The following is a 25,313-nucleotide window of genomic DNA, read 5'->3' on the forward strand; positions in this document are numbered from 1 at the left end:
TGGCGTCTAAAACTTAGAATGGAAAAACGGAACAGGCGTTTCATTTTGATGTTACCTTGTACGGAAGAACATACAGCGACGTGCAACTCCTGAGGGCACCCGCAATTTTCTGTGTTGGTCCATTAGGACGTTGACTATAATTAACAAGTAATTTACTATACTAAATATCAACAAAATTAAACACAAGATTGTAAAGAGTGCTCGCTGAAAGAACTTAAAACACTCATGCTTTTCCCTTGCACTTTGCCTTTCCTATCAGAATCTCCACTTACACATGCAAATTTTTTTTTATAATTTTAACTTTACTTTTTCAATAGACAAAATAAACTTGCAACAATAGGGGTACAAAAGGCATTAAGAAAGGGCTGTTTTTTCCCGTTTAGTGTCACTTGAGAGGTGTTGCCTTTTCATTTTACTACCCCAAACTGGCTAAAGCAACAGGCACTACTTACAATTAAATATACATTTTCAAAAACCCAAATATTTGAAACACTTACAGATCACATCCTCTGAAATACTCATCTATCCCCTGCCAACAGAATGCAAATGATGATGTGACATGCTTGCAAAGTTAATTTCTCTAGTTTCTGAAGTAAGGACAGATGGATAACAAAAGTTCTTTTTGTAAAACATATTGAGAAAAATAATAGGAAATAGGATATCAGCTGACTTCTTTACAAATAGCTCACCTCTTTGGAAATATTAATATTTTATAAAAATTTGATTTTATGGGTCACATCTTCTCGCTTCCTTGTGAGAAAAGACAAAAATACATGAGCCCCAAAGCAACCTACTTGCAGGATTCCACAACCTTCTTTCTTCCATCTGGCTCAAGTAACTGCCATGAAGGTAATCTAGCAAGACCGACATGTACATATAAAAAGTCAACAAGTTACACAAGACCTGAGCTTTCACATGACACAATGAGCCTTTGTCTAAAACAAGACGAAAGGAACAAAGTAAAAATGCATTATTTTATCCAGCCCTCAACGGTTTTATCCTGAATGCTACTCTAAATGCTGTAATATGCACAGGTAAAAAAAACATGCTCTGAAAGGTCTTGAGACAATAAAGAATTTTATTACAAATCAAAGCAACTCACTGAATCAATTATCAATATAGACTTCTCAATGCATTCATGCACTGTACAGATGGGTCACTTTTCATATCAACCTCTCCATCAATTACTTAGACTTGGTTTGTTTTTTTACTTAGCTACTACCTCAGACAACACGAACCAGATAACACTAAACACAAAGCTACTAAGTTTGTGTATTAAGGTGATTCTTTTTCTTTCATAAATGATCAGCAATTTGATAGTAATCTTACCTCCAACCTCTACTAATTAGCAGGGGGTTCAAGAGGCCCCAGTAGGTTAAAAACACTCCCAGAAGAAAAGCAGCTAAAAATATTGTCTCACTACCAAGCTAAATGCTTTTAACTAGCACACTTTCCAGCTACAATATTCTCTCTTACAAGGATTTGTATGAGGCATCTATCAACCACTGTCCAGAATATGTGATTTACACCTAGCACGTAACTGACCACCAACACGTATGATAACACTACTTACCAAAAGAACTGAACTTAGTGAGAACTCTCTCCCAGCTACGCGAGGGTGACCCCTCAGCCCCTGGGGCTTCTGCTTGTTCTGATTCTGGTCTACCTTTGAAACCACGCTGTCTAAAGATTCGTGGCCTACAGCTTCGGGAGCTCAGGAATGGCGAGCATATACAGAGGTCATCAGAAACACACACAAGAAAGTGGAAGGACTTCTCACCATGGCACTTACCTGCTGCATGCACAAAGTATGCCAAATATAAATCGAGTTCCTTAACAGAAACCCCTATGTGATGGGGCTGGACACAGAGCCCTGGATTCGAGCACTGTGGGGACTTTACAAGGCGCTCGCCATCAGTACTTTCAAGCGGAATACCTTTAAATAAAATCACCATAACGAGGTCCAACCTCCAGACTTTATCTGCCTGGCGGAGGCAGTCAATTCTTCGCATCTTGCCTTTCTGGTCTGGGTTGGAAAGGACACAACATGGAGGCTTTTTCCCTGTAACTGTAAGAACAAAATCCTCTCGGTACTCAGGCCGAATATCTTTCCGTAACTTGGCCAGAAGTCGAGATGCCCACTTCTGCTTGACCTCTGGTTTTTCACTTAGTAACTCATCCTTCACGGCTCTCTCTTCTTCTTTTGACATGCGCTTTTCATGTTTTTTGAAGTATTTTCGTTTTCGGGCCTGCAGGTTGAACCATGTGTAGGCGAAGGCTCGGACGTGGGGCAGAAGTGCTTCGATGAAAGGATGAAATTCATCCTACGGAGGAGAATGAAAACAAAAATATGAGCATGGTGAAAACAAAAGGAAACAACTTTTCTTTGGATGCCAACCTTAAAAAAAAGCTGATTTCACTTGAAACTTGATTCAATCACTGCATTACCAAAATCATACAGAGGAGCCCTATGGGAAGTCCGGCAGGGAAGAAAGAAAACTGTCAGTAACATTTCTCACCATCGCAGAGAAGAAAATTGCTAAAATTTTTTAAATGTTTTGATATATTCACCAAAGGCTACCAGGTTCTATCGTCAGGCCTACTTCCCAAATTCTTTAGATAGTAACTGAAGTTTATCAAACCGCTTATAACAATATATAATCTTAACCCTATTTCAAGGAAGGCATATCTAATTTTGCTCCAGCCTTGACCTCACTACTTGTAGTACAGCCAGGGCTCGGCCGCCAGATTGGCAAATCCGAAACATTTAGATGCCAGTCAATGTTTATGGAAGGCTAGGAGCAAAAATCATCCCCACGATCAATGAAAACAAAGACTTTTCCTCAAAACATAACGCATGTAAACTCTGATATGTTTCCTAGTCGTTTGGGTGACATCTTAATTCCTCTTTCAAATATGACAGTAGCACATAATTTTTTTCATCAAAAACTTAGAAAAATCTGGCAGCCCCACGTACAAAATAAGAGACGAATTTGATATTCATCTGACTAAAAGAAAAGATCTATGGCCAAGACACTATTGCTGATACTATGGGAATGAAACAAAAAGGAAAAAAAGGGAAAAAACAAAGAGAAGCATACATGCCAGATAGTAAACAAAACGTTTCACTGTGACAACATTGTCGCAACTAAGTACATTTAATTTACTGATATGATTGTGAAATAGCTCCAGTAATAACTATCCCTAAAAAACAGTAATTATTTAATTTTTGAAAATAATATTTCAGGCATTTCTTACATGGAAAATAAGAATCTGGTACATTCAATCTTTATGAAACTCCAGGAAAACCCTCATGGTTGCCTCTTAAAATTCCAGTAATTCAAAAACAAAACTGAATTTGAAACATCTAAATTTTTCCTAGAGTTTTACTGAAAATGTTCCATTATTCTCCATGGCATTTTCTTAGGAAATAAAAATATAAAATTAAATAAAAATTAAGCAGTAACCTCCAAAAAGCTTTCTGGGTACATCTAACTTTTGATTAACCAACAACGCTCACTAATGTTACATAACTTCTATCGGGCCACACTATAGCCCCCAAAGATAAATTATTTACTTTCAAATAAATGAGGATAAGAAAACCAAGGAAATATTTGATGACTTTTTTTTTTAATGGTGTCCAACCTACCTTATAAAATGCAATCTTTTTCAGTTTGCAATATTCATCTAAATATGCTTTGGAAGCACATGGAACAATATCCAAAATACCATTACTATTAAAGCTTAGTAAATTTTCAAGTGTCCAACTATAAACTGAGCAATTAAAATTGAGAAGATATTTTAACAATCATGTCTGTTAAAACATTGTGATTTATAATTAAAACACTATATAGGTCTGTTTTTTTAAGTATATGTTAATAATCATTTCAACAACTGACGTTTATTTTTTACACTCTGAACAAATTTCAGGCTCTGTATTTCAAGTTTAGCTTTCAAAACTACTCTTTCTCAATGGAAGAGTCCAAAAGAAAAGAAATCAGGTTTTATAACATATGTGTTCTTAAATGGAGAGGGAACAGAGGAAAAATACAAGAATTATACTAGTATTTACCATAAGCCATCCTCATTTTAAAATTTCTGATGTTCGAGAATCTTATTGCCAATCTTTAGAACAGAGAAATGGGGGTAAGGGGGAGGGCATTTTTCAAGTCACAGTTTATCTAATAAGGTATACGCCAAACCGCAAAGCATTTAAACATTACTAAATTCTGAGCTCATCCTTGAAATGCTCTAAAATACATAAATTTGGGGCTTGAAACAATCCTTCACATTGACTGATTTTCTTATATACACAGAACTTGCTAGGGATCAGGGCTCTGTGGTATTCTGCAAAGAACTCCTGGAGTCTACCTTAACTACAAAGTGAGCTTTCACCAAAAGGAGGATTTCACTTTAAAGTCTCAGTTACATTTTAGAATGCAAAAAATAACTTAGTTTCAAACAATTCATACGTATGTTAAAATGTTGTCTTATTAAAAAGCTTTATTGATGATAAATAAACATCATAATATTGCATCTAAGTATTCAAAGATATTCCCAGTAATATGCTTCTCAGAAAACTGTGAACTATGTTCATTCGTGTTCAAAAGGATTTTGTTTACCTGCCAAACAAATGCCCATATATCTCATCATAAAAATCCTTAAATGAGACCAACTATGTCAACTAGTCATTACAAATAACCTGTCCCCAATTCTGCATCAAAAGTATTTTCGACTTATTAATCTCCCAAAGGATTCGAGAATGTGCCAATAAAAGTGCACACTATTTTGTATAACTTTACTCACATGCACAATTACAGAGCTGGTTATCTTTCTCAGCTCACAATTAGAAATACTCCAGAACATCAAACCTAAAGAATATCATTAGCTTGTAGGAAATGTCCATGCATAGCATAAATTAGTTTCAAAAAAAAAAAAAAGAGTATGCCCTTATAAATCATGTTGCTGCACATATTGCTATAAGCTATGTAGTGGTTCAAAATATTTAGGAGAAAAACAAAGAATATTTTACAAATATACTCGGTAAGGAAGTTACAGGCCACCGATAAAAACAAAGCAGAAAACCTGTTTCAAAAGCTTTATGATTTTGAATCAGCATATTAAATGGTGATTTGTAAGTAAGCCAAGTTTAAGAACCATTGAATGCTGATATTTCTGGAACTACTTCTTTCAAGGTTCACCTATAAATTTCTACTGGCTTATCATTCTATGGCCAGGTACATGATTTGGTTATGATATATCGATATGGATTAAAAGAAGATGTTTGGCATTTTTCTGGCAAAGTTTTTCTTTTAATTGCATACAAGTATGCGCATTTTATTCTTTTATTTAGACTACTTTTATCACAGCGCATACTGGACATTTTTTAATGACCAATAAACTACCGAAGTTTTTTTTTTTTAACTAGTTCTAAAGCGTTATAAATGCTCCAGCAAGTTAAATAAATTGTAATTCAATTTTTAAAAGAAGAACTCATAAAATATATGGCCCTCATTCACAATTTAGGGTACATTTTCTTCACAAACTGCTACACCAAGTAAGTCTTTCTCTTAGTGATGTTTCCAGAAGAAGGCCTAGTGGATGTATCAATCACTCTGACTAATATGCTTAAAAAAAAAAAAAAATTCATGTGATAATAGCTCATGAGCCAAAAGAATCCAACTTTGTTAAATACCTGAGTATGCCCTGGGCCTGCTTGGATACACAGGTATCCTCACATAGGCACCATTCCAAAATATAAATTTATCTTTGGAGAGCTCGCTTGAGAAGACGCTAATGTCTCTGTTAAGGTCCTTTCCCACCAGTGCAACACACAGTGGTTTTATCTACAAGTTCTATGTATTTCAAACTTTTGCCAGCTACAACTTCAGCCTTCGAATCTCAGCATTTTCACTTGTAGTCGTAACTTGTTCAAATTATCTTACACTTTGCATCTTATCCATATGCAATTGTGAACCTTGCCAGAAGTGGTTGGAAAGTTTCACTCCCTACTTCCACAAAGTTACTAAAATAGGAACTTTGGAAGTTTATGGGAAAAATTAAAAAAAAAAAAAACTTTTACAATAACTAAAAGCAACTGCTATCCATTATTAATGCTAGGCCTAAATCCCAAACAGACCATTTCCACATAAAAGATGCATTTAAGAGTCTTCTGAGATCAAATAGCCGGTATTATTACTGTTAGATATTGCAGCAAGAAGTGATAGCATGTGGGAAATATACCCAGAATCTAGAGACAAGAGAAAGAAAACTATTGCTACTTTTTAGCCTTCCAGAAAGTATTCGGGTTAAACCGTTATCTCCTGCTCAATGAAGGGAAGAGGTGGCAGCAGGTTTTTCAGGGAGTGGTGCATAAACATTTTACATGAAACACAACTTCATGTAGGTGATTAATGGTCAGACTGCAAAGCACCAAAACAGTAGGAAGGCTCACAGTTTTCCTGCAAAAATTTTTAACGCAAAATCACTTGGACTTCATGCCTTTTAGTAAAGAAAATAAATACTGCGTTCAAAAGGGACCAGATTTGGAGCCGAGGAGTAGCAATATTTTGCCTGGGGAGTTGCAGACCAGAGCGCGGAGGAGCAGGGAGGGCGCGTGCAGGAGGGGCGCGGGGCGAGGGCGACCCACGCTCGGAGTGGCGTGGAGGGGAAAGTTGCCCCCGTCCTGCGCGCGGAGCGGCCGGAGTCGCGCGGCGGCGGCTGGGGTGGGGGGAGCCGCGTCCGGCCCCGGCCGCGCGGCTCCGGCTCGGGGCCGGGAGCTCAACTCCGCCCGGCGCTCCCGGCCCGCGGCCCGCGGCCTCCACCGCTCGCCGCCCCGAGCCGCGTGGGCACCGAAACTTTCACTCGGGAGAGCCAGCGGGCGAGGAGCGCCGGGCACGCAGGTTCCACCCGGCCGGCGCGGGGGGACGCGCGTCCACGCAGCCCCGCTCCGCCGAGCCCAGGGGTCGGATCGCCGCCGCCGCCCGCCCGCGCGCCCGCGCGCCCGCGTCCGAGGGGCGCTGGCTGTCCCGATCGGGGCCCGGGACGCCGGCTCGCGTCCCTCCCACGGCCGACCCCAAAGGTTGACAAACAATAAGCAAAAGTAAGAGTTTGCGGAGGCTGCCGCGGCGCGGGCTCCGGGAGCGGGCCGTGGGCGCAGCCCCCGAGGGCTCCCCGCACCCGGGGGCTCCGGCTGCCCCGAGCGCGCGGGGCGCGCGGTGGGCTCCGTCCGCGGGCCCCTCCCCGGGCGCCGCGGAACTACAGAGCCCGGCCTCTCGGCTGCAGAAACGCTGAGTCCAGATTTCAGCGTGTCATGGGCTGCAACCCTGCCGAAACACGTGCGGGGCGTCCGAAAACACCGCCGTTCCGCAGTCCATCGCCCCGATATTAATTAACGCATTAATAAGAGGGCGCCATTAGCCATGTGCCCACACAAATGGCCGTGCAAAAGGAATGCACCCGCATGGAAACAAAGTTACTTTCTTAAAGCTGTATTTCTCTCCCCCACCCCCAGCACACGCGCGCGCACACGCACACACACAAACACACACACACAGAAACACGCGCAAACACGGGTGCACACCAAGACACATGCCCCGGGGCCCAGCCGGCACGACGGCCCCGGGCACCCCCTGCCCAGCCCCAGCGCTGCCCCCGCAGCCCCTGCCCCCCCACCCCGTCCGCATCCAAACAGCTGCTTACCTGGGTGAGACAGAGCGGAGAATACATAACTGCCGGGCGGTGGGGTGTGCGTGTGCGTCTGGGTGTGCGGTTTGGAGGTGTGCGTGAGTGCGGGTGAGAGAGGAGAAAGAGGGAGAGAGGAGGAGAGAGAGAGAAGGGGGGAGAAAAAAAAATCAAGCCTGCTTCTTGCGTTCACATTTCCAACTCGGCTCAACTGCAGCCAGCCAGCGCTATTGCCGCTCCATGAGCTGAACTTTAACCCCGCCTAGAGTTTCCCTACACTCCACTATACATGTCTACTGTACGCGGGCGTTAAAGGCATAGCGCACCCTTTCCCGCTCCCGCGCCCGCCCGGCCTGGTGCCCGCGAGCCGCCCGCGCGCCCGCCTCCGCCTGCGCTCTGCACCGCACCGCACGGCCGCCGCCCGCTCGCGCCGCCGCCGGGGGCGGGGGCGGGGGGGCCCTGGGGGAGGGGGCGGCTGCGGCGCCGCGCGGCCAGCCCGGTCCCGAGCCTCCGCGGCCGCTCGCGCTCGCTCCCTGGCTCGCTCGCTCCCTCTCTGGTTCCCTCGCTCGCTCGGCTCGCTCGCTCGGCCCCCCCGCCCCCCCTTCCCCGCTCAGCGCATTACTGGGTAACGCAGTGAGGAGCAGTTACAGTCTGTACTCCCGGGCAGCTATAGGCTGCCACAGGATGTGCTTAAGCAAACAAAACTACTTTTCCTCATCCCCATCCCCCAACCCCCGCCGCAGACCTTCGCGGACCTCGTTGGAGGACTTGGGCAACTTTGCCAGGTTGCCCTGCAGCCCCCGGGCTCACTGTGTGGGCACGCGGAGAGCCGGGGAGAAGGCCCCGGGGCACATTTGCATGTATGCAAATTTTTTTTTTTTTTTTAATTTCACCTCCTAGGTAACTTTTTTCCCCCTCGGAAATGCGGTACGACTCAAAGTACTGTAATCTGTCCAGCCAAGCTTTCTGTGGGAATAGATCGTGGGCAGAGGTAATTATGCACAAAATCCTGCAAACTTTGTGCAGCTCCAGTCCTGTGGCATTCCGCGGCGGGGTTGGTGGGGAATAATTTCACACGGCAGATTCACCGGATTGGGGGGATGGGGGTTGTCTGGAGAAAGGGAGGCGGAGATTAATGAGCGTTCTCCCTCTCAGGACTGTGAAACTAGTGGGTTTGAACACAGACGCCATAGAAAAAGTTCTGCACATCCAGGAACAACAGTGGTTTAGCTGTGACATCTTTTTCGGAGGGAAAAAAAGAAATGAGAAAGTGATGTCCCCTTTGGGAAGGGAGATATTCTGGTCCACAAACGCGTGCCCAGAACTGGACACGCAAGCTATCATTAGCGATCCTGGTGGAGGGACACCTCTGGAAGGGTGCCTTTTAAGAACCCCCTCTTTTCCCTCCCCCCAGGTAATAGTTCTTAAAATGGAAAAGAGCTTCCTGCAATTATTTTAGGTTTGCTAAAGTATTGTTTTGGCAGAAAAGGGGGGGTGGTTTTTTAGGGTTTGGCAACTTGCCAATAAGCCTGCTTTTCCAGTTTTTTTAACCTCATATTTTCTCTGTAGGCTCTCCCTCCCTGCTGGGAGAAAAAAGTACACCTCCTTCCTCTAAACCCCCATCCCATCTCTCATTCCTCATGTCCCTCGCTCTATTCGAGCCTGCAGCATTCGTGAATCCTTCTCAAAATTCCAAAAGAAAAGAGGAGGCTATCCCATTGAAAGACACTGACACACAGACGGGGGACTGACTCTTACACCTTGGTGGAGGTTACATAGCTAAGGAGCCCCTGCAAAGAGGAAAGTCCTGTAGGAATGCCCACTCAGCAGGTGAGGGGGAGCTGGTGGGTTAAGGCCACAGTCATTCAGAACGCTCTCACATACACATACACACACACACACACAATTTTTTTTTTTTTAAATAAAGTAATGGGCAAAAACACCGAAGAAAGCAAAATAATATCCTCTGGAATATTCTGCATCTGTGTAAAGTTATTTGGTGCTTGTTCTCCGGTTACTTTATTGCCAAAATCATTCTTGAATGCTCAAGAGACCATTTTCGCAGAGCCCTCTCCTAAATATCCTTTGGAGAGCTCTCGGATTATTTATGAAGGGGTGAGGAGGAACACTGACTTAAAACCTGTAATGAGAGTCTCATTTTCCCAAATTAAACAACTGCTTTTCCCTGGTTCCTCTTGGATTTTAGTAAGGGGGAAATGTCCTAAAAACTAAGCCGAGTTACAAAGACAAAGTTCCCTGGCCACGAAAACCTTTGCTGGGATCTATAACTTCAACGCGCTCCAAGTTTCCTCGATAGAAGTTTCTGGCTGACGGTCCCAACATGTAACTGAGGCACAGTGAGAAGTTATTGTTCCGAGTGTGTATTCTTGGGAAGCTCTCTTCCAGAGCAAGATTAAAATCTTTCTTTTGGTGTATTAAAAGACAGAGTTCAAATCTGCCTTTTTCCAAAATAGCAAAGATTCTCTAACTTTTAATGGAAGCTCAAGAAAAAGAATTTTTTTAAAAAAGGACTGGCACGTCGCCCTGTTTTTTAAACAATGGGGGAAAGTAATTTAATGCTGATATTTCCACTTTAAAAACTTCTTTTGTTGCAGCAGTGGATGTGCCCGCGATTTCCAGCTTTCTGCGGTTAGCAATATTATCTTAAGTAACTTTTGGCGCCCTTCGTAAGACTTTTGGATATGGGACGATTGTTTGCGCCCTCTAGGCAAGGGCTGGATCCAAGTTCAGCACCAAAGCCCTTCACATCCGCTCCTGCTTTCTCTCCTATCTCCGCCAGCTCCCGCTCCCTCCCCGCGGGAGGAGGAGGAGGGGTAGGGGTGGGGGTGGGGATGGGGGTGGGGGCCAGGGAGAGGCGGGGGAAACACTACAAAGCACAGATCCAACCAGAGCCTTTGGAAACCTGACTGAGAAAAAATACAGTAGAAGAGTTACAGTTACAGAAAGGCTTCTGGTAACTTTCTCTCCAACAGGCATAAATTGAAACACACACACAAAGAAACAGATGTTCCTCAAAGGGCAGTCTGGGGGTAAAAACATTTCCAACTCTCTCCCCTCTTCCCAAGTTGCAGAAGTAAATTCTTGCCCAGAGTTCACTAAGACACTAGGACACTTGAGAGCGAGCAGGAATGAAAGGAGAAGAAAGAAAGGGTAGTAGCGAAACAGTGTAGGAAACACAGGTGAAGTAGGAAAACTAGTTTACAGCAATCACACAAATGACCCATTGTTAGGAAGGATAAACCCCTTATTGGAAATAACCGCTCCGATCATTTATTTTGCAAGTGCTAGGAGGCTGCCTTGAAATGGGATTGTCTCTGCGCAAGAGTCTCCTGTCATGCTCTCTGCTATCCATATTCTTCCTGGCACAGAGCCCAGCCTTGCATTTACTGTGTTTTATTTGCAGAAATGTTACCTTGCCAGCTTTAGTGAAATCCTCTTAGATATATAAATTACATCAATAAGGTTTCACTTATATGTACATCTCAAATACTTCTTATTTCAGAAGTTACTTAATAGGAAGATCTTATTAATATGATTTAGATTTTAATGCCCAAAACAGTGAAGATAAAATTGGGGTTCATAAGTGACAACACCATTAACGCTGTAGTTCTTACCAAGACTAACTTTATCACTAGCATTTCCCAACATTTTTCTTCTCTAGTTTTTTGACCTGCTGGTCACTTGTGTGCAGATTTTTCTTATATGCATAGATTACTAAATTGAATCATCAATCCTATATTGAACAGAGCATCCAAGTGGATTCTTACATCAAATTTCCAAACCAAATTTGATTACAAGGCCTAAAACCATGGGAAATAGCTCCATGGGGATTCAATCCTAAGATGGGAAAGTGCCCATATTATTTTCCATTTACTTCCCAGCAGAATTAGGTGTCTACACTGCTCAGAGGAAAGGAGAAGACAGATATATTTTAGTCAGAGGCTGCCAGTTACTGTCGTCTCCAAGACAAGCCACTGCAGTTGGTTTACACTGGATCGGTGTCAAAGACTTGTCCAAGAGGCCAGACTCCAGGTCAGAGTCAGGGAGTCAGCAGTATTCCACACATACCCTCCACGGGACTGTTGTGGTAGCAAAAAAGAAAAGCGATCTCGGCCAGTCTTAATTTCATATTTGCTACTGACCACATACTTAAACAGTAGAATTTAAGAATAGCCATGAACACTCCCTTCCTTCGCCTCTTCCTTTCAAATATATCACACAGCTGTCAGTTCACCTGTGAAACATTCTCTTCCTTAAAACTGTTGTTTAGCGGGGCCTCCCTGGTGGCGCAAGGGGTTAAGACACAACCTATGAAGCTATCCACAGCCACTGCAGGGTGAGATTGGTCCCAAGCCAGGGAGGTGACCCACATGGCCCAGCAGACCTCTGCTGTCTAGCCCACTGCTCCCCTCAGCAGTGTATTTCAGTCAGTCTGCCTGTTCTGCACCCACTCTGTCTCTGGTGAATCCTCTCACCCCCCACACCTCTAGCCTGTACCCTGGTTCTTGTATGCATAAATAAATAAATCTTAAAAAAATAAAACTGTTTAGTTTAGAGTTCAAGAAGAGAGACTTATCTATGCCTTCAAAGTACTTGAAAAGCCAAATCTTCTAAGATAATCAAAGTGAGCTTTGTAACACTAAGTATGCAATATATTGCTTCCCAAGGATTTTTACAGTCTCACAATTCAAGCAACTTTTTAAACCACACATTTCTAAAATTGAACCTCACTTTCCACAACAATAAACAACTTCCCTGAATTTAAAATAATTAATGCAAAGTTAAATATTTCTTTATAGCAGAATTTTTCTAACTTTTCCCAAAAGGCAATGAACAAGGCATACGATTCATGCAAAAATCCCCCAAATAGTTTTTTTTTTTTTTTTCTTAAACTCGAAAACTCTTTCCTATTGTGCTTGCTAAATCCGGAAGAGCTTGTAGCTTTGACAGCTTGAACCACACCATCCCTTTCAGAGCCGCAGAGAACTTCAGATCTTCTCTGCCCCGCCTTCTGTGGCTACTGCGAACCTTTGTACACCCAAGCTTTCTCCTGATTGGGTAAAGCTTTTGTCAATCTCCCCTGTTGTCCCATTGATTAGAGGATCGAATCGTCAATTATTCTCTGGGTCCAGACATTTCTTTTCGGGTTAGGTTGACTGCTGAGGCCAGACGTCTTTTTACAGAACAGAGCACGTACAGGATTCCCCCCCACCCCCTTTTCTAGAACCGAGCAAGCGCTAGGAGGAAAAAAAAAAAAAATCTGACAAGCTCAGCAATTTTTTCAAATCTCGGGGAAAAAAAAGAAAAAGAAAAAGAAACCCAGTCTCTAATGCACAGGGAAAAACAGCCATCCACACAGCTACATCTTTAAAACAAAACCATCACAATAGACATTTACCCAGCAATCACTTAAATGCATATGCAAGCTAGACAAAACTTAAAGTCTTAGCCATTAAACAAAATCATTCCACCGTTATTGTTTTTAAAACGCATATCGCATAAACGCAAAATATAAAGTTTAAGATGTACCACGTACCATTGCAATGTAAAAAGAGTACGTGAGAAACTTTAAAATGTTCAGACGAATTGCTTCATTGGTTGTCCCCTTTTTTTTTGCATTAAAAAATATCTAAATAAACTTGGAACCGTTGAAAACCCGGAAGAGATTTTTAAAAAAGCTCTTGGCCAATTGCAGGCTTCTTGGAAATTTTTTTTTTTTTTTTTTTTTTTTTACTCCAAATCTGCAGGCTTTTGCAACTGCAACGCGCGCTCTCTGCCTCTCACTGTCTCTCGTCTTTTGAAAGCGATCCAACCCGGGCTGGCTGGTTCTCAGATTCTCTCTGGTTTTGCCTTGTGTGCTTTGGATTGTACGAGACTTTGCAGAAGTTGCAATCGATTCGCAGTCCCTCTCTGCTCTCCCTACCCCCTTGTTTATTTCCGCAATCGCTGCAATTTGCATAGTAACCACGCACGAGGCGCCGGCGGCTGCCTGCGGTGGGGGCCAGGAGGGGGCAGGGAAAAGGCCTTGCCCCCGCCACCCCTCCTGCTGCCTCTCTCCCGCCAGTCTCCTCCTCCCCAAGGCGCGTGGCCAATAGGAGCCTTGGCCTTCAGCGCAAGCTCCGGTCGGGACACCGTTCGCCTGAAAAGCCCCAGTGTGACTAGGCCTGGCTCGCGGGATCGTGTTTTTGGCGCAAGAGAAGTTCCCCCGCTTGCGGACCTGGCAGGCGGTGCCAGGGCGATGCGAGCCTATGGTACCTTTGCTGCGGTCGTGCGGCTTTTGCACGTTTTAATCAAGTCTGCACGCCTGCTTTCTCGGTTTCTTTTTCCATAGCCTCTCGTGAGTTATTAGAGTAGTTCATAATGGTTAGTGAGAGATTTAACCTTTATTTGCACTGGAGTAGACCAAGAGTTAAAGATCCTCTTTGGTGCGTTAAATCAAGAGCGTGCAAAATGTCACAGAGAACTTGCAGTGAAATAAAGCTTCTACTCTAGGTTTGGAAAGGAAAAGCCATTGACTCTTTTTCTCTGCAGATGACTAAACATAAAACTGTTAGGTGGGTTCCCTCAAGAATAAAGCTGTTCCTTTAAAGCGGACGATGCAGTGAAATTCTAGTTTAATTGCCAAGCATCTAATTTGTTAGTACCCTTACACAACCTGAGTTTAACAGAATTTAACGGGAGGGAACGCTTCACCTCCCATCTTTCCACCCTCCCACCCCACCCCCCAAAAAAGAAGGGCCATGTGAGTTTTGACATTTGAAAGGGTTTTTTTTTTTTTTAAAGATACTGGAATATCAAGCCCGTCATCTCATTCATCTTATTTCATTAACCCAGACTTCAAAAGACTATGTAATGGGGGTATTTCAATGTCAACCTTTTTATGTGTTTGTTTAAAATAACAAGTCATTGGTGCAGCAGTGGTGCTGGGGAAGACAAGGCTAAAAGAGGGCGTATTCCTTTAAATGGAAAGCATCACAACCAGGCTATTGCGTTGGGTTTGTGTTTTTTTTTTTTTTTTATGTGTTTGCTTTGCGTCAGTTAAGTAGCTTAGGACGTTTTGCTGAATAACTGACTTACAGGAAAATGTGTGCTTAGCTCACTTGATAAAAATTATCCAATAAAAAGTCAAAAGGAAAAGGAGGCAACCTGGCAGTTGTCTGATTTTCTTAACTGTCCTTGGTTAAGGTAGCTAATTAATTAATAACAGGACCTTGCACTGTTAAATTAGAGGTTAGAGAAACCTCCTATTTTGAATCACATTTTTGGCTTCAGGCTTGCCCTTTACAAGCAGCTAACTAATGCAGCATTACCAGGAGAAATGGTACTGTGTGTGGCTGTCCTTGATGTTAGACAAGCTTTGCTTTTTTGGGCACCTCTTATAGCTTAAGATATGCTCTTGCTGTGACAGTCTGTGGTGTTTAATCCTGACCTCCTCCACTGTGCATCCATTTCTTCCTGGCATACTATGTTCATCCTAGAGATAGAGTTGATGGGAAGGAGTCTCTTAAGTAAAATGAAATATATTCAGTAACCAAAAAAAATTTTAGGCCTAGTTCAGCTGGTACTAGGCTGTATGACCTTGAGATAGTTACATAACACCTATAAAACAGAACATTCACCTATTGTGAGAAGGAAGGGTTGTTTTTTAACACCCTTTGAAATATACAAGAGATATTGAACTCTATTGCATTGCTCTGTAGATGGTTTGGTCTGAATAATCCCCAATGCTAATCAAGACAGAACTTGTAACAATAACAGAGTGTTTTTTGCATGCATTGTCTGTAGTTCATTAACTCAATTTAGTGTGGTAGGTTATCACCATTTCCAAAGTTAATTTTTATTTATTTATTTATTTATTTATTTATTAAAGATTTATTTATTTATTTATTTATTTATTTATTTATTTATTTATTTATTTATATAAGCACTGGGTACAGTCAGAAGTGCGGGAGGGCGAGAGAATTCACCAGAGCCAGAGCAGGGAGCAGAGCAGGCAGAAGGACCGAAGTACACTGCTGAGGGGAGCAGCAGGCGGCAGGAGAGGTCTGCGCGCCATGTGGGACCCTCCTCAGGTGGCCGGGGAGCAGCCGGGGATCGAACCGGCGCTGCAGAGGCTGTGGGCAGCTTCGCAACCCAGCGCTCAACCGCTGTGCCACCGGGGAGGTCCCAAAGTTAATTTTTATATCTCTATCTAGTCACTAACAAAATAATATTGGCAAAACAATACAAAACAAAACAAAATAGTATTGGCTTGGAGTCCAGTTTAAGTTTTATTGTTGGTCCTAGCATGTACCTGTAGGTAATTTAGTTAACTTCCATACACTGGACATACCTCAATCTGGAAAATGGGAGATATTCAGATAACATGAAAATTACCTAGTACAGGATGTACTAAGTATATAGTAGTTATAATAAAAATACTTTCACTATTTTATATTTACCATATTCTAAGCACATTGAATGTGCCAAGAGCTGGAGATACAGAAAATAAGATGTTATCCGTGCCTCTACCCCAGTTCTTATATAAATAAATAAATCTTAAAAAAAAAAATCCCTGCCTCTAAAAGCACTCAGGGCCTCCCTGGTGGTGCAAGGAGTTAAGAAGCAACCTCTAAAGTTTCCACAGTCACTGCGGCACAAGTTCTATCCTGGCCAGGGAGCTACCCACATAGCACAGCAGACCTCTCCTGAATCACCCATTGCTCCCCTCAGCAGTGTATTTCTGTCAGTCCACCTGTTCTGCTCCCCATTCTGTCTCTGGTGAATCCTCTCACCCCCACACCTCTAGTCTCAGTTCTTGTATGCATAAATAAATAAATTTTTAGAAAAAATAAAAACACTCAGTCCAATGGGGGAGATAAGACACAAAGATAAATAACAATGTAATAGGTACTGCTATGTCCAACTTAGGTATACCTAAAGGGCACTAGGAACAGATGGTAGAATGACTGGTTTTGCCTGGACATAAGAATAGAGAAGGTCACAGAAGACTAGGAAAGAGGAAATGACATTTGTATTGGGCCAAAAGTGTTTTGTCAGGTGGGTAAGGGAGGGGCAGAGCATTCCTGTGCAGGAAAGCGCAGCAATGTCAGTATATGTAATTGGCCAGAGAATGGGAACCTCTTAGATTGTGGCTGCTTGCTCTAGCTAGCATTAGTTATTACAATAACTAGACTTAAACTTAGAAAGGCAGACTGAGGCAAGGTAGAGATGAGCCTTTTGTGCCACATGATTGATGGGACATCAAACGTATTTCAACAAAGAAATACAAAGTAGGATTTGCAGATTAGGAAAATTATTCAAGCAATACAGGTAAGGAGGCTAGTTATATATACATGAGAGAAGATGAAGTCCTAAACTGTACCACAGCACGAATGAATGAGCAAAAGAGAAGAAGGGACAAAGTAGAAGGTATGAGGCTAAATTCTAGAAGACCTGCCACTGACATTAGTTTTCTGGGACTTGAAAAACAAGGACAGTGCCTCCCTGGTGGCACAGGGGTTAAAGTCATAGCTATCAAGCTATCTCCACCCACTGTGGCATGAGTTCAATCCAGGGAGCTAGTCCACATGGTAGAGCAGACCTCTCCAGTCTCGCCCGCTGCTCCCCTCAGCAGTGTATTTCAGTCAATCCACCTGCTCTTCTCCCCACTCTCTCTGGTGAATCCTTTCACCCCCGGCACCTCGGGCCTACACACCAGTTCTTGTATGCATAGATAAGTAAAAACAAATCTCTTAAGAAAAGAAAAACAAGGACAACTTAAGTAGTGAAGTTTTTCCAGACTCTTGCCAATGTCCATATACCCAGAAGACCTAGTAGTGAAAGAGGCTTTTCTTATCCTTACAAATTGCCACTTCTGTATAATTAAACTTACCAATATTAAATAAGATTAAAATAAAATCAGTAAAAATAGTAAGAGCTCACACAAATTGAGTTTTTATATTGGTTCTTCACACCCCATGACTTTGCATTCCAGTAACATGACTTTGTCATGCCACCTCAAATCAGCAGCATATCAAATAGGGTGATTTTGGTTTGCCAACCCTATTGAGAGCATCATGCTTCCATGTAATCTGCCGTTATGCCCTGAAAATAGCAGGTTCTTCCAAGAATTCTACTTTGATGGCCCAAGTAAAAACATATTCCTCCTTAACCAAAATGAAAATGCATACATTGTGCAAAAATGAAAAATGATGTAAGAATTATACAAAATAAAATAAAATAACAAACAAAAAACCCATATTCCTCTTGTGGGGCATTTATAGGAAGACTAGAACATCAGAGTCTTAAAGAATAAGGACACAATTCAAAATTGCAATATTCTCCTAATAAATTAATTTAATTTGTGAATGAAGTTGAATGTTGAACGCAGAGATATGTTGGGTTGTCAGAAAAGTCATGATGTATTTTTTCTGTTTTCTATGCAAAAACACGTCATGAACTTTTCCAACAGCCCAATATTTCACATTTTCTTTATTTGCTTAGGTAAATCCTAGTTCATCCAAAGTACTTTTTAGACCAAGTAAACATTAGCAAGCATTTTAAATCTGGGATTTGATGAGGCTCCAGAATAAGCAAGTTGTGGTAGACTGTTGCCCCAACTACCCAATCTATTCTCTCTCTATTGGATACATTGACAATTTAGAACTCAGTCCTCCCTGAAGTTAGAAACGATACATGAATAAGTTCTCAGTAGACTGTCAGCAGAATTAGAATCTAACTCCCGTGACATTGCTTAAAAGAAATTCGTACTCAACAATGTGGCCTTTCCAAAAATTACAACAGGGTCATGATAGAGACCCAATTTCATTGCAAAGACCAGGACCATCACCGGGGAGACAAGAAAGCAGCAAGATGAAAGAACCTTCGGTCACTCAGAAACACCAAGGAACACAGCTGCTTCTCCAGCTCCCATCATATTCAAGCCATGTGTTTTGAGGTCTCTAGTATAGCTGCCTAACCTGTACTATAACTGTCAGGATTATAAAATAATCTTGGGATTGTTTTCTCTCTAAGATCCTTTGACTTTCCCCCAACTTGGTAGAGAACACATTTGATTTCATTATCAGCTTCTATTTCCAGACTCTCCTCCTGCCTAATCTTGCTCTGCTACCCCCTCATCCTTACCACACCAAATGACTCATTTTTTTTTTCTTCACTTTCTGAACATATCACACATGTTCATCTCTCTTTTCTTGGGGTGATTTATTCCTGCCCAGAAGTTCCTGAAGTTTTCTCTCTGTTCCACTCCCTTTTTTCAAGAACTAGCTTAATGCTGCTCCCCAACTCCCCCAACCAGACTTGGTCACTCCCTCCTGTGGGCTCCCTAGCATATTATATTCATCTCTAGGACACATCTCTTCAGTCTGCATATCTGCTACTTATTTGTGGTTTTGTCTACTAGACTATGAGCTCCTTGAAAGTGCAGCGGCTTCATTCATCCTTGCATTCCTACAAGCAAAATGCAATAGTAGTTCTTCCATACATGTTTGGTGAATTAATATGTGAATGAGTAAATGAATAAATGGTTGCCTTTTTCCAGCCTTGCACTCTGATAGAATACAAGGTCAGGGGTCAGAGTGCAGCTGATGCAAGACATGAATTATCACTGTTGGTAGTGGTGTCATTTTAAGTATAAAGAATAGGACATCAAATTTGCTTTTCACAGAACTTTTATGATGCAATCACCTTTAAAGTCTTCCTTCTGTGTGGGTAGGTCATGAGTTACCTTTCTTGCCACACAAATGGAGAACTTAAGTCTCAAGAAACTGTAGGAAGTTGCTCAAGGTTGTTCATTTAATGAGTGGTTGAATAGGGCTCAATTCATTCAGCATTTCTCCCAAAAACTCTAGGACTGAGTCAGAAAATGTTCAGGCTTCAATTTCTTTCTTTCTTTCTTTCTTTCTTTCTTTCTTTCTTTCTTTCTTTCTTTCTTTCTTTCTTTCTTTCTTTCTTTCTTTCTTTCTTTCTTTCTTTCTTTCTTTCTTTCTTTCTTTTGGGGTTGGGGGAGTATGGTTTTAAAGGTTAGCAGGCTCTTTTTTTATTTTAAAGATTTTTTTATTTATTTATGCATATAAGAACTGGGGTACAGGCCAGAGGTGCAGGGTGCGAGAGGATTCACCAGAGACAGAGTAGGGAGAACAGGCAGATTGACTGAAATATAACACTGAGGGGAGCAGCGGGCTAGTCAGGAGACATCTGCTGTGCCATGTGAGCTAACACCCTGGACAGGGATCAAACTTGCGCTGCAGTGGCTGTAGATAGTTTCATAGTGCTGCGACTTAACCCTTGCACCACCAAGGAGGCTTAGCAGACTCTTTTTATAATCAAAGGTGGGGGCCTCCCTGGTGGCACAAGGGTTTACTAGGCAGCCTATGAAGCTGTCTGCAGCCACTAAGGCATCAGTTCTATCCCGGCCAGGGAGCTACACACATGGCACAGCAGACCTCTCCTGTCTCTCCCGCTGCTCCCTTCAGCAGTGTATTTTAGTCAATCTGCCTGTTCTGTTCCCTGCTCTGTCTCTGGTATGTCCTCTCACCCCCCCCACACACACACACCTCTGGCATATACTCCAGCTTTTGTATGCGTGAATAAATAAATCTTTAAAAAAAAAAAAAGATGAACACATCAGTCCATCCTTTTTCATAGAAAAACAACTTTCTTGAGGTATAATTGATATTTTTAAAACAGAAGATATTGGGTGTATACTATTTGATGTGTTTCAACACATACAATCATCCACGGTACCATCACCATAATCAAGGTAATAGACATATCCCAGCGTTTCTCTCTCTCTCTCTCTCTCTCTCTCTCTCTCTCTCTCTCTCTCTCTCTCAACCATTAACATGAGCTACAGCTTCTTCACAAATCTGGAAATATACACTATATACAATACAATATAAATACTTTTTTGTTAACCATGCACACTATGCCTTAGAGTAGATCTTTGAACATATTCCTCTAGCATAAATGAAGCTTTATACCCTTTAATAAAAAACCCCAACTTTTTCCATCCCCAGACCTATCCTTCTTATGCTGGACACACACCATAATAAATAGCAGAAGTTCCTGAAGAGCAAAAGTGATGTCACAAATCTGAGCTGCTGGGATGACCAGAGAGAAAAAAAAAGTCTGTATCTTCACTAAAATGAAGGTAGCAAAGCAGGAGTTTACGATTCACATGAGAGCTAGAAGAGAGCTCTGAGGTCTCCAGCCGCCATGCTTTACAGATGATAAAGTGGAAACTAGCAGCATAAAGTAGCTAGCTCATGGTCACACAGCTGGTAAAGAATTAATTCCCAGTCCAGTGCCAGTTTCATTACATCATGCAAAGGATATTTTGGAGGAATGAGAAAGGCATGAATAACTATCTCTGCTATTAAAGTTGAAAAGAGGCCTGGGAAAGTGAAATATGTTACTGAATATGATAGCACAAAAAAGAAAACAAACTGGTTTGTTTTCTAAACTGAACGGATGGCTATAAAATCCAGGCTAGTATCTAAAAGATGTACCGAAACATATTCAGACAGTTAAAGGATCCTTTTCAGAGAAATCAAATAAGATAGAGTGAGAGCAAGAGTCTAGAACTGTAACTTAGAAAGTGGTGAATTGGTAGTAAGAGCAGTGAGCTGATCTGGTTTTCTGTTCTCTATTCTTTGTGGCTTTGGGAATTTCATTCCTCTGATTCTCCTCTGGCTTCCTTCTCTGTAAAATGTAAATATCATCAGTCCTGCTTACTTCTTGAGGTTTTGTGAGGATTCAATAAAATCATGAATGTGAAATTGTTGGAAAAAACAGTAGGTTTCTATTTTATGAAGGTCTTTACCACCAACAGTTGTTTACATTATACTATAAAGAATGGATATTTAACTAGTCATTTAATCCTGTCTCTCTTCAAAAAGGCTTTGGTGTAGAGATGTGTATACACATACGTGTATCTATAGCATACATATATGTACACATATACAAATATAGTATATTAGACAATGGTTTGCTATGACTTTTCAACTTTATATGTTATATAGCAGTGATGTGTGTTTAGTAGGGCCTATACTTGGAAAAATTTTTAAAGGTTTATTTATTTATGCATGCATGCAAGAGCTGGGGTATAGGACAGAGATATGAGGGATGAGATGATTCACCAGAGACAGAGTGGGGAGCAGAACAGGTGGATTGATGGAAATGCACTACTGAGGGGAGCAGCAGGTGAGATAGGAGAGGTTTGCTATGCCATGTGGGCAGCTCCCTGGCCAGGGATCTAACTCATGCTGCAGCGGCTATAAACAGCTTCATAGTGCTGAGACTTAACCCCTTGTGCCACTAGGGAGGCCCTTACTTGGAATTTTGAATTTTAATCTTTTCCTGGGTTGCAGCAAGACACAGTTCCCAGTCAACCAAGTGATCACAAGGGTAAACAATGATACTCTACAGACTGGTTTTCTCTGTCAGTAAAGAATCTAATATATTACATGAGATTTTCAACATTTTATTATAAAATAGGCTTTGGGCAATGATTTTGCCCAACTGTAGGTAGACGTAAGTGCCCTGAATACACTTAAGTTAGGCTAGATTAAGGTTAAGGTATGATGTTCAGGGGGTTAGTGGTATTAAATGCATTTTCAATTTACAATATTTTCAATTTATGATGAGATTGTATATGTGTGTATGTGGTTCTTAAGATAGAAATAAGGTGAAATCAAGGCCAAATTAGTATGCAAATATACAATGGAATCCTATATACTTTTTGAGATTCACTTGTAAATTTGATTTGAGTTTCAAGTAATCAAATTTTGAAAAGGTAAAAATTTATCAAATATATAGCGCTCATTTGATTATAAAATTCAACCAGAGCTAATGAAAAGCAACACAAACTTTCTGAGGTCTGAAGAAATTTTAACACACAACATCCAACCACCACCATCATTGCCATGTGTACGCACACCCCAAGGTTGTCATGAAAAGAAAAATCTTCACTCTTTCAGGGACTCGTCAAATATAGCATGAGTGCCCTTGGCCAGTGGCACTAGTGCTCTGATACTGCTAAGTTCAAATTCACCTAGTTTGACATAGTGCCTGTAGGTTCAGAAAATCAGCAACAAAGAAAGGAGATATCCAATTGAGGATGACTGCTTTGATTCTGGGGTTTTCCACATTCACCCTAAGATTACATTTGACACTCCCTCTCCCAAACAGTATGGAGAGGAAGGAAGTGGGAACTGGGAACCCTAGGTAGGCCACCCGGACAATGAATCCAGATTCTCTTTTCCAGTCCCCGCCCTTTAACCCTCCAGTCTCTCTTGAGCTCTCTCATAAGGTGACTCAAAATGGGATCAGCAAAGGAAGTTGTAGAATTGAGGTTGTTGTTGGAAACAAAAGTAGTAAGAAGTAGGTGGCTTGCCTCAAAATCCAGGCAATATGTTAAGCATCTGGGGCCTCCCTGGTGGCCTAGGGGTTAAGTGTCAGTGCTATCACAGATGGCCTATGGCATAGCAGACCTCCTCCCCACTCTGTCTCTGGTGAATTCTCTTACCCCCCAATCCTGACCTCTGGCCTACACCCCAGTTCTACACAGACACACACACACACACACAATTACCTGGAAAAAAAAATTGTTTTAAAAAAATATGTTAAGCATCACAATTAAGAATAAACCTAAGGTGGGGCCTCCCTGGTGGTGCACAGGGTTAAGCACCGCACTATGAAGCAATCTGCAGCCTCTGCAGCACAAATTCAATCCCTGGCCACCGGCCAGGGAGCAACCCACGTGGTGAAGCAGACCTCTCCTGTCTTGCCCACTGCTCCCTTCAGCAGTGTTTTCAGTCAATCTGCCTGTTCTGTTCCCCACTCTATCTCTGGTGAATCCTCTCACCTCCCGCATCTCTGGCCTGTACCCCAGCTCTTGTATGCATAAATAAATAAATCTTTTTTAAAAAAAGAATAAACTTAAGGTACTACAGAAAAAAAAGTCTGTGTGGGTCTGATACTATAATGGTAGGACCCTTAGGGAAATGTGGTAAAATATGCATAATGTAATATTTTTTAAATTGTGGAAGAGTATAAATATCATTTACTATTTTAGCTATATTTTAATTATATTGTTTGATAGCAATAAGTATATTCACATTGTTGTGGGACCAAATCCACCCCCCCAAGTCCCTAGCATCCACCATTCTACTTTCTGTCTCTATGAATTTGATTATTCCAGGTACCTTATGTAAGTGGTATCATTCAGTATTTGTCCCTTGTTACTGACTTATTTCAATTAGCATAATGTCTTCAAGGTTCACACATATTGTACCACATATCTGAAATTCCTTCTTTTTCAGGTTAAATAATATTCTATTATATGCATATACAACATTTTATTTATCCATCTATCCATTGGTGGATACTTGGATTACTTTTATCTTTTGTCTGCTGTGAATTCTGCTTCTATGAACTTGGTATATAAAATAAACATTTGACTCCCTGCTTTCAATGCTTTTGTATATGCACTGAGAGGTAGAATTGCTCTATCATATGGTAATTCTATTTTTAAGGTTTTTTTTAAAGATTTATTTATTTATGGTACAGGCAAGAGGTACAGGGGTGAGAGGATTCACCAGAGACAGTGGGTAACAGAACAGGCAGACTGACTGAAATACACTGCTGAGGGGAGCAGCGGGCGAGACAGGAGAGGTCTGCTATGCCATATGGGTAGCTCCCTGGCCAGCCATCAAACTCATGCTGCAGAGGCTGCAGATAAGCACCACCAGGGAGGCTCCCTCTTTTTAAGGAAGAAATAGGAATCATATATTATCTTTGGAGAAAAAAAATTGAAGATATTCTCTAATGACTTGTTTCATTGATAATGCTGATTTCATGCAGGAATCTTGGATTCTAATCCCAGATCTCCTATTAATGGTGTGATCTTTGAAAGTCATTTGAATTATCAAGGCTTTCACCTGAAAACGTTATTTTTGAACTGGTTGATATTCAAGGTCCTTTGAAATTCTAAAGGTATATAATTCTGCATATTTTTTTGGCTTATGGATTCTTCCATTTGTTTCTTCATTTGTGTATTATAGAAATACTTTTTGAATGCGAGAACAGGTTTTTTTCCCCTCAAAAATATATTTAGAAAACAGAAGGATGAATTTTTGAAAATAGAGTTATGGGCAATTGAGGAAACAGGGACAAGGAAGGTTGGGGTGACAACTGAAAGAAGAAATGAATTGCATTGCAAGTCAGTGAGAAAGCAGGTACTAAGATGAGGCTGAACAGCTAATTATGGGTTCACAATGTCTGGGCCTGTGACCAACTTTTAGGACATTAGTCCTTATCCTGACATGAGGAAACACTGACAGGTTTAAACAAGGTTCAAGCCTTGTTTAAAGTTTAAGTTTTGTCTAGAAAAATCATTCTGACAATCATGTATAAAATGGGCTGCATGAGTTCAAACTCAGTTACCTAACCTTTCCCTGTTCCATAGTCTTGTTTTTTTTCATTTTCTTTGAAAGTGGGAAAATGAGTTAAGATGTCCCAGAGCCTAACTTAGAACAAAAGACATTTAGATCAAACATCTTTGCCTTGGTAAAAAATACTATACTACACCTATTACAATGAAAAAC

General features: G+C 41.6%; 1 protein-coding gene across 4 annotated transcripts in view; it reads right to left on the reverse strand.

Annotated features, from left to right (window-relative positions):
• The window catches only part of NFIA (nuclear factor I A), a 365,327-nt gene extending 351,977 nt beyond the window's left edge, over window positions 1–13,350 (reverse strand). For 2 of the 4 annotated variants that reach the window (XM_037498444.2, XM_037498443.2), the window contains exons 1-2: window positions 7,702–8,051; window positions 1,793–2,324 (exon numbers count right to left, since the gene is read on the reverse strand). In XM_037498444.2, coding sequence (XP_037354341.2) covers window positions 1,793–2,324; window positions 7,702–7,728 — 559 coding nt within the window. In that variant the 5' untranslated portion in view covers window positions 7,729–8,051. Of the gene's footprint in view, window positions 1–1,792; window positions 2,325–7,701; window positions 8,202–13,240 lie in introns of those variants that run through there. The other 2 variants (XM_054691349.1, XM_037498442.2) reach the window with 2 other exon arrangements.
• Window positions 13,351–25,313: the final 11,963 nt, after the last annotated feature.

The sequence above is a fragment of the Talpa occidentalis genome, unplaced genomic scaffold, assembly GCF_014898055.3.
Source record: "Talpa occidentalis isolate TD23 unplaced genomic scaffold, MPIMG_talOcc4v2.1 talOcc4.9, whole genome shotgun sequence".
Classification (NCBI taxonomy): domain Eukaryota; kingdom Metazoa; phylum Chordata; class Mammalia; order Eulipotyphla; family Talpidae; genus Talpa; species Talpa occidentalis.